General features: G+C 37.1%; 1 protein-coding gene across 8 annotated transcripts in view; it reads right to left on the minus strand.

Moving 5' to 3' along the window:
* The window catches only part of LOC107751999 (disks large homolog 3-like), a 75,659-nt gene that overhangs the window by 7,389 nt on the left and 56,020 nt on the right, over positions 1-12,250 (minus strand). For 3 of the 8 annotated variants that reach the window (XM_016567823.1, XM_016567820.1, XM_016567819.1), the window contains 5 exons: positions 7,971-8,085; positions 3,714-3,890; positions 3,540-3,615; positions 3,052-3,081; positions 2,136-2,235 (listed from right to left, as the gene is read on the minus strand). In XM_016567823.1, coding sequence (XP_016423309.1) covers positions 2,136-2,235; positions 3,052-3,081; positions 3,540-3,615; positions 3,714-3,890; positions 7,971-8,085 — 498 coding nt within the window. Of the gene's footprint in view, positions 1-1,621; positions 1,668-2,135; positions 2,236-3,051; positions 3,082-3,539; positions 3,616-3,713; positions 3,891-7,970; positions 8,086-12,250 lie in introns of all 8 variants that reach the window. The other 5 variants (XM_016567827.1, XM_016567826.1, XM_016567825.1 and 2 more) reach the window with 3 other exon arrangements.

The following is a 12,250-nucleotide window of genomic DNA, read 5'->3' on the forward strand; positions in this document are numbered from 1 at the left end:
ATTCTGCCATGCCAAACCATGTACGCAGCAGCCTATGCTTGCTTTAGTTAAAAATAACAGTGTTCTGTTAATGTTGATGCTTTAATAACAAATACTTATCGAGAGCGTGTATGCTGGGATTTCATGAATTTCATGGAGAAAAAAGTAACGCAACTAGTAGTGTAACTAATTACTTTTGAAATAAAGTAATCAGAACAGTAACGTGATTACTTTTAAAAGGAGTAATCAGTAATTTAATTACATTTTCAGAGTAACTTGCCCAACACTGATCATATGGCAATCCGATCTTTGATATAAGAATATTTGTGTGAATGATTTGAGAGTTTAAAATCAATATGAAATCAAAAACTGAGCTTGCCTGAATTTACCACATCTTTAAGCCTACTGTATCATATAAGATACACAAATGTATAAGGCCTCTAAATTATCAACATGATCAAAACTTTTTACTGAAAAAAAAAAAACCGTTGTACACAATCTACTACAGGTACATGTGTTCTGTCATCTAACTGACAGTTCTTAAGCAAGTAAAAGGCCTTTTAGTATCATCTAAACACCTCTTCAGGTCATCGTTTGTGTGAAATTTTTACTGTGAAATCTTTACTGATTTTTTATAAAGTAAACTTAAGAATAACTATTATATTGTTAGTAATTATTCAAAATTAACATTTACCGGACAGAAGCAACTTAAGTTTACTTGATTATCCATACATCATTTTTTTAGAAAAAAAACATGTTGAAAAGTGAGTATCATATATATCATATATGATACATCAGGCTTTTGAGGAACATTTATTTGTACATTTCTCAAACATTGTACTGTACTGCATTATACGTTTTACAACACAATAAATACTTAAGAGCTTTGATCATAAATAGCAAATATCATCCTAATAACATATATGGTTATTTCCCATTTGTGCCAAATTGCATATTTTCCTCCTTGAGTGTGAGCTCCATATTCTCACTATATCATACTATATGAGCCATTAAAGCCTGATGTATCCAATATGATATTAAACAAAAAACATATGCTTATTTTTAAGATTTTTTTTTGTCTCAAACTGTTCACAAGGGTAAATCTATCAAAATGTAATAACTTGTTCTTCCTCTGTAATTACTTTGTTTTCATTTAGGCTATACAGATTATTGGATAATGTTAACCAAATGACAATACTCATTTAAAGGCACAATATGTAATTTTCGCCGCTAGAGGGTGCATATTCAAAATAAACAAATAGACAAAGGCGTAGTTTGATGACGCCGTGACTGAGTGTGAACTTACATATTGTGCCTTTACGCATAGTTTTAGCAAACTCGCATTAGTCCTGGCTCCATATTGGTATGTTACACTCACTTTTCACCTTCTAATCAACACTTGATGGACATAATCAAGTCCTACATTTTTAGTTGCTAAACATCTAGTTTTACTAAAATGAGTTGCAAACAGCAAATAATGTGTACTTTTTTAAAAGCAAATGACTCTTAAGGTAGAGAGGAGATTCAGTAAGAAAGAGAGAGGGAGGAACAGAAAGAAAGAATAAAATGTGTGTGGTGTGTGGCACAGCCGGTTCAGTTAGTTCAGGGAACAGCTGTTTGACAAGAGGAACCACACACTTACTCAAACTCTTTGATCCATAAAAGTCATCGCTTAACCCTGGGAAGTCCTGAGCGTCCCGACAGGTGAAAGCAAGAACAAAGAGAGAGAGCAGAAAGGAAGAAGAAAGAGGTTAGTGAGAGGCTGGGAGAAGAGAGGTGTTGCACTCTCGAGGGATGAAGGAATACTAACATCAGCTTGCTGTGCGATGAAAGATCTGGGTTGTCCATTTGTAATTTAAGTACAGGGGCTTCCCATGCATATTCATCTGAAACAAAATTAAATTGCAAATGCTGAAGGGAACAGCTCTAACAATGATGGATGTTTGAGCACAGCATTTGAGTGTTAGTGCAGCCTCACACCTGTGAAAAGTGCTAAGTTCCCCCTCAGAGCAAGACAAAGTCCAGAGAGGACCCGATTGGCTGTTTCCTCACAGAAAGGTCAAGAGCCAATCAGAAGCCATCTCCAGAGTGAGTGACAGTGACAGGATGAAGCATGAAGGACAGAGTCACAGCCCTCGTCACATGCTCATACTCACGTTCAGTCTCCACCAACTCCTGCACTATATTCTCCTTGCTCTTGTAAAACGGGAACTTGCGTGATAGGTTGAAGCTTTTTTTGCGCTTTACTTTGACTGGCTGAGTGGAGACGAGTCGATGGTGGGGGAATGGGGATGAGGAATGAAACAAACAAACAAAAAAGAATGGGTTTCAATATAATTCACAGCACGCATGCAAAAATATAACCAAAGATGACATGGTTGCACAAACATGGGGGATAATGAATGTAAACCATTTGGATGCTACATTCAGAATTTTTTTTTTAAAGTTTGTTTTAATAAAGTTTTAACTGTGAATGTAACAGAGGGAATACATTAATTGAACAATGAAAGATGTGAAATATATTCTTGTCTTCATTGCACAAATTGCAGAAGAAAATCATGGGTGTCAATGGCAAATAAATAAAGGTGAAGTGCACAATTATTTTTGTGAAAATACTTTTTTGACTTCCGGTTAAATATGCAGAGTCAACTACACTACCATTCAAAAGTTTGGGCTCAGAAAGATTTTATGATCCTTCAGAAATCATTTTAATATACTGATTTGGTGCTCAAGAAACATTTCTTATTAAATGTTGAAATTAGTTGTGGAAACGGTGATTTTTTTTTTCCCCCCAGGATTCTTTGAATAAAAAGTTTAAAAGAACAGCATTTATTTAAAATGGAAATCTTTAATAAAACTATAAATGTCTTTACTGCCATTTTAATGTGTCCTTGTTGAATAAAAGTATTAATTTCTTAAAACATTTTTTGAATGGTAGTGTACAATTTGTAGACTGATTTTCTGACACTGTGCACATTGAAAACATTGCTGTTTGTTTGAGCATCCCGACCTGTCCATTACACTTAAAAGTTTAGTTCACCCAAAAATAAAATCTGGTCATCATTTACTCACCCTTATGTCGTTCATTCTGCCAAACATCTCCTTTTGTGTTCCATGAAAGAAAGAAAATCACACGTTTTGAATAACATGAAGGTAAATGACAACTGTAATTTTTGGGTGAACTATCCTTTTAAAGTACAATGAAGTGTTTCCTCAATCCTGGTTCTGGAGGGCCCCAAACAGCCAATTCAGGTCATATAGCACTTTACTAATGAGCAGAGGAGTTGAATCAGAAGTGTGGTGAGGGAAACATCAGAAATGTGAAGTATTGGGGGGCCTTTAGGACCAGGATTGAGGAGCATTGATCTAACCATCATAGCTGATTATGATGGCACAGGGCATGTTTGTAATTTTACACTTTTGTTTGTGTGTCGCTGTGAGAAATGAGATGCTCAGTAACAGGAGCCTCCAGGATACTGTGAGAAGCCACCAATTCCCACACTCAGGGGAAGTGGGGCAGCTCCTATGAGTCCTTCACAGGAGGAGGATGACTTACTCACCCTGTTGGACTCAATCATGCCCGTCCTTGCATGGAACTTGACTGTTTTTAACCGTGCACGCTCTTTCTTTTCCACCCTGTGGATCAAAAAAAAAAATGTATGATTGGCAATGAACACCCCATTACTACAGGGGAAATGTTGTAATTCTATCTGGGCTTGTTGGCAGTACTGTACCTTTTCTTGCTTGGTATAACCCCAATTTGCTCACTCTCCCCATGGGGTGTAACCAGCCGTGCCTGCCACCACTCATCATCAGAGGCATTGATGACATGCAGGATGTCCCCATAGGAGAAACTCAGGCCCTGGCTAGGGAGGCAACTGTCCCTGGTCCTGTCGTAGTCAAAAAGAGCCCTGGGAAAACCAAACGAAACAACACATACATCAACAGTGCGCTAGAAGAGTGGGTGTTCAGGTTTGATTAAAGGATGGGTGTGGGGATACACATACAGAGACAAAAGTACATCACTGGACATCTGCACCTTTTTGTTTAAATTTGTTTTGCAGATACTTTCTCACTAAAAGCAACTTACAAAACACTTCCTACTAGGGTTGTGACGGTGAGGAAATTTTCCCACCGGTTAATCGACATGTGACAACACCAATAATACCGGTATCACCATGGGGGCAGGGGCGTTTCCTCGCTTTTAAATAGCTTGTAAAAGCAGCGTGCACATTTTACTTTCGCTTTCAAATAGCAGCAATTTGGCATAAAGCAATTGTTCATTTGAATTTTCCCTCTTTTCCTCGCTTTCCTTCGCTTTTATATAGCTTAAAAGCACCGTGCGCATTTTACTTTCACTTACTTCGAATTAGCGGCAATTCGGCGTCAATTGCTTGAATGCAACAACAAAATACAACGTCAAACTCACTTTAGCCTATATATAAAAAATAGAACTTTTATCAACAAAACGAATAAAAATACACCATGCTATAGGGCAGGCTATGCCTAATATAAAATAACAAATAACTTACATAAAGTTTAAATAGGTATACAAAACTGGAAATAAGTAATTTTTTTCCAAAAATCACCTTAGACTAACGGCAGAAGTCAACAGGCTTTTCAAAATCCAAAATACTGCCAAACAGGCGCTTTTGCATTTCGTTTCGAAACTAAATCATTCGCCATCGTCTTCTCTGTCTCACCCCACTCTTCTTGTCAGTCAGCTCGACTCACTCTCCTCACTGGATAAATTAAATCTGATCTGTGATGCGACTGTCGTTCGGCACACTGCATTGAGCAGCCGCGTTCCATTTTTAATTGTAGTGTCTGTCCTTTTACTGAAATAAATTATTTTTATTACTATAAAAAAAAATCAAAACGATGGTGGGGGTCAGTGCCGAGGTGGGCAAGTGACGTAACCGGTGTTGCGGCTTAACAACGGTAACACCGTCAGCACCGTCTATCGCGGCAAGCCTACTTCCTACCAAAGGCACAGCAACCAATTTATAAATATTTAAGTACAACCTCCCACTTTTTTCTTTTTTTCAAATTTAAAGCACTGTTCAAAAGTTCAGAGTCAATTTTTAAAAATGGTTTTGAAAGTCTCATGTTCACTAAGGCTGCATCTATTAAAAAAAAACCCAGTAAAAACAGTAATACTGTGAAATTTTATTACAATTAAAAAAAACTATTTTAATATTTTTAAAATGTAATTTATTCCTGTGATGGCAGAGCTGGATTTTCAGCAGCCATTACTCAGTCTTCAGAGTCACGTGATCCTTCAGAAATCATTCTAATATACTGATTTAAAGCAGCTGTGTTGCTTAATATTTTTGTGGAAACATTTTGTGGAAACAGTGATACATTTTATATGATTCTTTGATGGATATAAAGTACAAAACAAAACAGCATTTATTTGAATTCAAAATCTTTTGTAAAATTATAAATGTGACCCTGGACCACAAAACCAGTCTTAAGTAGCACAGGTATATTTGTAGCAGTAGCCAAAAATACATTGTATGGGTCAAAATAATATATTTTTATTTTATGCCAAAAATCATTAGGATGTTAAGTAAAGATCATGTTCCATGAACATATTTTGTAAATTTCCTACCAAAAATATATTAAAACTTAATTTTTGATTAGTAATATGTAGGGATGCACCGATACCCGATACTGAGCTCCTGTACTCGTACAGAAACGCGACTTCTATTTCTGAAAATATCAGTTAGGAGATTTATAGCGAGTGGTTCCCTGCATTATTACAGCAAAGTGCGTGATTACAGTACAAATCCGCTGCAATGGAGCAGCTCTAATGCTATTAAATTAAAGATGATGTACCACAGAGCAAAAAAATTTACAGTGAAAACAAACCATACATCAAAAAAAAAATGGAAAAGCTTATTTATTCAGCTTTCAGATTATGTATAAATCTCAATTTCGAAAAATTGACACTTAAGACTGGTTTTGTGGTCCAGGGTCACAAATGTCTTTGTGTTTAGATCAATTGAATGCATCCTTGCTGAATAAAAGTAAATTTATTGGGCAAATGCCCCCACACTCCATTTTTCTTATCGCTCCTACATCTCTGCACAGTCAGTCCCCTGGATCAACCTGTGGTTAAGCACTCAAGGGCACAATAGTGATAGAAGATCCTAGTAACATCATGAGAGAAAAACCAGATGGTAGATGACACGGAGTTGAGAAACACAGTCAGGGATTGTGTTCAAAGCTGAATGTTTTTATCTTGTCAGACAGGTAAATACAAAAGAAAGGAGGAAAACCAGTGGAGCAGGTCTTCCTGTTTTTCTACATACCTCTCTCCTAGGACACACTAATTACATGCCTACCGAGACGCGCGCACACACACACACACACACACACACATAATTTGCTACATAGCTAAATTGAGGACAACATCAGGCATCTGTTTTAAGATGGAGTAGTGCAGGGTGGGATCAGTACTGACTGACATATGCCTGTACCATTCTGACACACTTATCTCATCACTGCATTCATAGGAATGTGAAAACGCCTTGAGATCTCACACTTAACATTAACACATGTGGTCAGCTGACTCATGAACCCACAGCAGATAAACACTGCGTTAAGCACAGCTCACCTTAGGTGCAAGCTATTGTCAGAAAAAGGCCAGACATTCATTAGGCAGAATATATATTCATTATAACTAGACTTACTATTTAATATGAAAAGTTAACACCTACTGTCAGACACTATTACCATTTCTTTAGAAAATATCAAAATATCAACTGCTTTTTAATATGAGATCTTGTCATTAAAACTCATCAATGGCACAATTAAATGCTTAAAAATATTGGTACCCTTTCACTTATTTCACAAAAAAAAAGGATGAAACTGACAAATGTATTTAGATTAGAATTTTCTTTCATATTTAATGGAACTAAATATTTGAATTTGATTTTTACCATCATTTCTCAACTGGTAGTTTTGGCCCATTCATTGTGAGCAAATTGCTCCATTCTCTCAGGTTTGATGGGTGCTTCTCCCAACAGTTAGTTTTTAGATGTTCAATTGGATTCAAACCCAGACTCATATAAGGCCACTTAAGAACACTCTATAGTGTTTTATTTTCATCCATTCTTAAGTGCTTATTGAGGCCTGTTTTGGTTCATTATCCTGCTGGAGAACTCATGACCTGTGACTTGGGTACAAGATCTCTAAGACAGGGCTGAACATTCTGCTCTAAAAACGACTTGATAGATGTCTGATTTTATGGTTCCATGCACAGGTTCAAGGTATCCCGTGCCAGAGGCAGTAAAAAAAGACAACGAAACAAGAGTCTTCCTGCATTTTCTAACATGGAGACCATTTTCATTCAGAGGGTGACAGGTGGTTGAACTCAAAACTGCACCTTGTGCTGTCTTGAATTTGTTTTGTAGATTCTCTTTGTTCTTTCTTTACCATTTGCACAATCTTTCATTGTAATCTTGAATTAATTTTCTTCCCACTGCCATGTCCAGGGACACTGGTTATAGTCCCATGGACCCTAAACGTCTTTATAATATTATACAGTGAGCAGTGGCTGAATGAGTATAGAATACTTACAATAAAGTTTTAAACATTGGTGAAACTATTTAGGGTAGAATCATCAAATCAAATATTTCCTAAGGGTACCAATAATATTATCCAGGCATTTTAGCATATCTATGTACTACAAAAATGTTTTCAGTTCTTTTCAGTTTTAAGTTCCACTGCAAATGAAATTGCATGTGTTGATGACAAAAATGTATAATTGAACACTTTTTAGAAATAAAAGGTGCATTAATAGTATTAAATGTAAGAGAACCGATACTCAACTTCTGAAAACATGCCTTGATTATATTAACTAGAATTTGACTTGTATTGACTGTTTGATCGACATGAAGATTCCTGATTTAAAAAGCACTTATTGAGATATCTATATAATATCAGTAAAACTGAATTAAGGAATTCAAGGATATAGAGGATACCTGACGTAGAGGGAGCGTTTCTCACTGGTGCGGAGGGAGCCGGAGCCAGAGCTCATGCTGCTGTTCATCATCTGCTCCCTCAAGTCGTGGATCTTGGACTCAAAACGACTGTATTCTGGAAAGAGACAAGGCACATAATCAGTCAGCAACTCCTATATTTACAGTGATATTTCCGGGCTTTGCTCCAGGTTTTATGACTGGAGGTGCTTGTAGCGCAATGCAGTGAAGGAAAGCTCAGCAGCTTATTGAGAACTGATTAATGACCTGGAGAACAGATGGATATTAATCATGTATCTGCATGAGCTATACACTAATATATCCTGCCAGATAATTAATTATGCATATTAATTAAGCAGAACATGCACTATTCAGTATAAAGGAATGAAAACCTCCAACAAACGTCGGGACCATAATCATTTTTCACAGTGAACAAGTCTCACATTTTAGGGAGCAGCACTGAAGCATGATGGCCGATTGTTCAGCAGTCTTTTAATTAAACATGTACACCTCTGCTGCAGTGTGGTCGGGCAACTCATAAGCTTAGCAACCAAATTACACACCGAAATGCACGGGCAAACAAGGATAATGCATAGCCAAGGAAATACTATTGTTTTCTTACGCACTGGGATTTACCTTGTAAGTCCAATATAGATCATCTATAACAAAGACTTTATGATTTTTAACATGCTCTGTAACCTTGTATCCAAGGATCAAAAGTCAACCTTCTGATGTTCTGAGCTTCCAAAAAACAGAACCGGAGGCAGGAATTCCAATTTTTATGAGAATATGAGAACTTGAAAACTCATAATGGCAGCCAGCAACTCCAAGTCTAAAGCTCAACGCAAAGTCGAAACTTGGACTTCATTGTCAGCAGAAACTGCGCCTGCAGGGAGCTCTTCTGTAAACGCCCTGTCTATCACAAAAGGGATACCAACATGCTGGATTGACAGGGCAAGGTAAAGTAACCTGACACCACCTGCTTGTAACCAGAGAATCACCCCAGCGGAGAGGTGGAAGGCTCGAAAAACTTTTTGAAAAAACAATAGCAAAAAAGAGAAGCTAAATGTAGAGAGAACCTCGTTTGCAGTATAAAGCTTAGTATTATAATTAGACATCAGTAGCTTCAAAATCCACTGCACTCATCTTGTACAGAATAAAGCAGAAAGTAATTCACCTCACTGGTCAGACACTCTACAGGTAATACAATACATATATGACACATGACACAGCTGGGTCCTCTCAGTCAGTGGTGGACGAAGTACACATATCAAGTACTTCAGTAAAAGTATAATAAAATATTACTCCAGTAAAAGTACTCAGTTTTCAATTTTACTCGAGTGAAAGTACAAAAGTACTTGATTTTTTATGTACTTAAACAGCTGTTACTGGGGAAACCTCTGTTTCTGTTCCATCCTCCACGCTGTGACAACTCACAAAAGACTATTTTTAACCAAGCAGCAAGGAAAATATAATTAGATTTTCTCAAACCTTGTCTGTGGTGTAAAAACACCCCTGGCCAAATGCCCCCAGAGGGCATCACTTCCCACTTTGATAATTACTGTAGTTACCGTGTTCTGAACATCACATCCTTTCATGTAATCTATCTAGGTGGTTGAATAAAAATATTTGGACTTTATTTTTTAAAAATTACCTCAATTTAGCACCAGCAAGCTCGTTAGCTAGACAGTTAGCATCAGCTAACATTGACTTATTTTCAGCATGGTTATGAATAAACATTTATATTTGTCTACTCGGCTAGTTGATCCAGGTACATAGCAACTTAGGCTATGTGTGCTGACAAACAATATAAAAACAGATGTCACATAAGGCTAAATGCATAGCATTTTAGTAAAACTGCTAACTTTTCAGCAGCGGGGAAGATGAACGTGCCTTAGTTATTTAATTTAATCTGTGTTATTTTAATGTTTTTTTACCTAAAACATAGAGACTCTGATGTTAATGTGTCTGCATTCAAGCATTTCAGTGGGCTTAAACAGATCACCCTTTACAGCAGATTTAGTTCACAAACAACTGACAGCTTTGACCTAAATATGACCTATAAATAATAATAAAATTCGACATTAGTAACTTACCTTTAACAGCATCAGACGCGCGCGCGTTCACACAAGATCTCCCGGTTCTTACTTGTGAATTCAGTTCACTGGAGACTCGCACTAAACAGCTGAACAATCGGTTAATTCTAATTCGTGAATGAATCGTTTGGTGCGATTTGCGAACCGATTTAACGGGTTCATTGAAAATAATCAGTTCGTTCATGAATCAGACACCGCTTCTGCGTCTCGGAGCACGTGATATATTATAAGGAGTAACGATAAGTTTAATGAAATGTAGTGATGTAAAAAGTATGATCTTGTGCTTTGGAATGTAGTGAAGTAAAAGTAAAAGTTACTAAAAATAAAACTACTCCAGTAAAGTACAGATACTTGAAAAATTTACTTAAGTACAGTAACGAAGTAAAACTACTTCGTTACTGTCCACCACTGCTCTCAGTCTGTCAGACACACAGTTCACAACATTCAAAAGCTAATGCTAAAGCACAAGGTCTTTGTTAAGTGTGACCCGTCAACATAAGATCTGGGGAGAATCTGGGCCAGCTCTGCCTCACTCACATGGCCTCACTTGCCTTCATTATGTGCAGGGCTTTTATTTTTGGGGAGTGGGGATTGGCTGCAGGCTGCCTCTTTGTCAATGCAGTTATATAATATTGCAGTCATGTGCTTTCAACGTGAAAGCATGTATAGGGACTAGGTTATGATTAGCACAGCCCTCTCAACAGGCATGCAAGTTAGAATCAGAAAGAGCTTTATTGGCAAGTATGTTTGCACATACAAGGAATTTGTTCTGGTGACAGAAGCTTCCAGTACACAGAGACGACAACAACAACACACAGATAATAAAAAATAAAGATATGTGAATAAAATACATATATACATATAAATAAATAAAAAATAGACAAAGTTTGTATGTACTAGGGCTGGGCGATATGTCAAAAATATCTTATCGATAATCGCCTTTAAAAATATTGCGATATCCGACAATATCGTCTACCTAAGCCCCACCTCCACCATGCCCCGCCCCCGCCGAGACAACATTGCCGACATGCACCATAAACACACACCATGTTCAGTTTGGTCTTAATTATTGCCACAAAGTTTGGTTTTACTTTTCTTAGTTTGTGCTTAAACTAACAGAAAACATTAGCTTTGCTGTTATTTTGGTGTTGCTAATAATTTCCACTCTAAGTTCTTATCAAATTTGTGTTTGAAATGAATTTTGTTTTATGAGGAGAACTGTTGAGGAAAAATAATAGAACCCAATTTTAAGTTCATCATGGTGAAGTTGGCCATTCTGGCGGTGATTGAAAGAATGATAAATGCATGTTGATGACATATAATAATGTCTTGAATAAAATATGCCTAATTTCCGACGTTTCTCTTTCTTTTTGGCATTATCGCCCGTGTAGACACATTTCATGATGGCAAGTTTAATTTCCTTAATTATAACAATTGCAACGTTGTTATTAAACTTGTAGTCAAGCTATAACACATTTGATATTTAAAATCATGCAGGGATTAAAAATGAATTCTGAGCTAAAACGTTAAAGGTACAATAGGAGATCTTGGAAAATGCTAACTTTAGCCTGATAGCACTGAAAGCGAACGTCCCACCCTTCCTGCAATCGCCGTCCAAAGCCACGCCCCCTGAACGCATTTACACTCACAGACCAGAGACAACATTACTACAATAGGCTACATCAGGTTCCCAATTCCAGCCCATGTTCCGAAGTGAAGTAAACTTCAACGGATTTACCCCGCTCAGGGAGTAGGGAGCAATGAACACTGTGTAGGGATCATATCGATCGGAACACAGTTCATGCACGTAGCTCACTTCTAACGAGCTGGCGCGAGGACAGGATTAACCGCTGGGCTACATCATGTGTCATTCACAGGTGAGAATGTTCTTTAAAATTGTTGATTTTTTTTTGTGGGAAATTAATCAGTTAGATTAATCGATTAATTGATAAATTAGCCGATAGATTAATCGAAACAGAAATAGTCGTTTGTGGCAGCCCTATACTGTATACACGGTTTAAAAAAATCTGTAAAAATATATTGCACTGAAATGTGCGCTGAAGGAATTTGCTTATTTTAATTATGTTGAATAAACATGAGCACTGCACATTTCAAAATCAAAACACGGAGCGGGTGTTTTATATGAATGTATCTCTGAAGGGAACCGACTGTCTTCAGAAAAGTTTC

Source organism: Sinocyclocheilus rhinocerous, unplaced genomic scaffold (assembly GCF_001515625.1).
Source record: "Sinocyclocheilus rhinocerous isolate Xijiao unplaced genomic scaffold, SAMN03320098_v1.1 scaffold662, whole genome shotgun sequence".
NCBI classification, from domain to species: Eukaryota; Metazoa; Chordata; class Actinopteri; order Cypriniformes; family Cyprinidae; genus Sinocyclocheilus; species Sinocyclocheilus rhinocerous.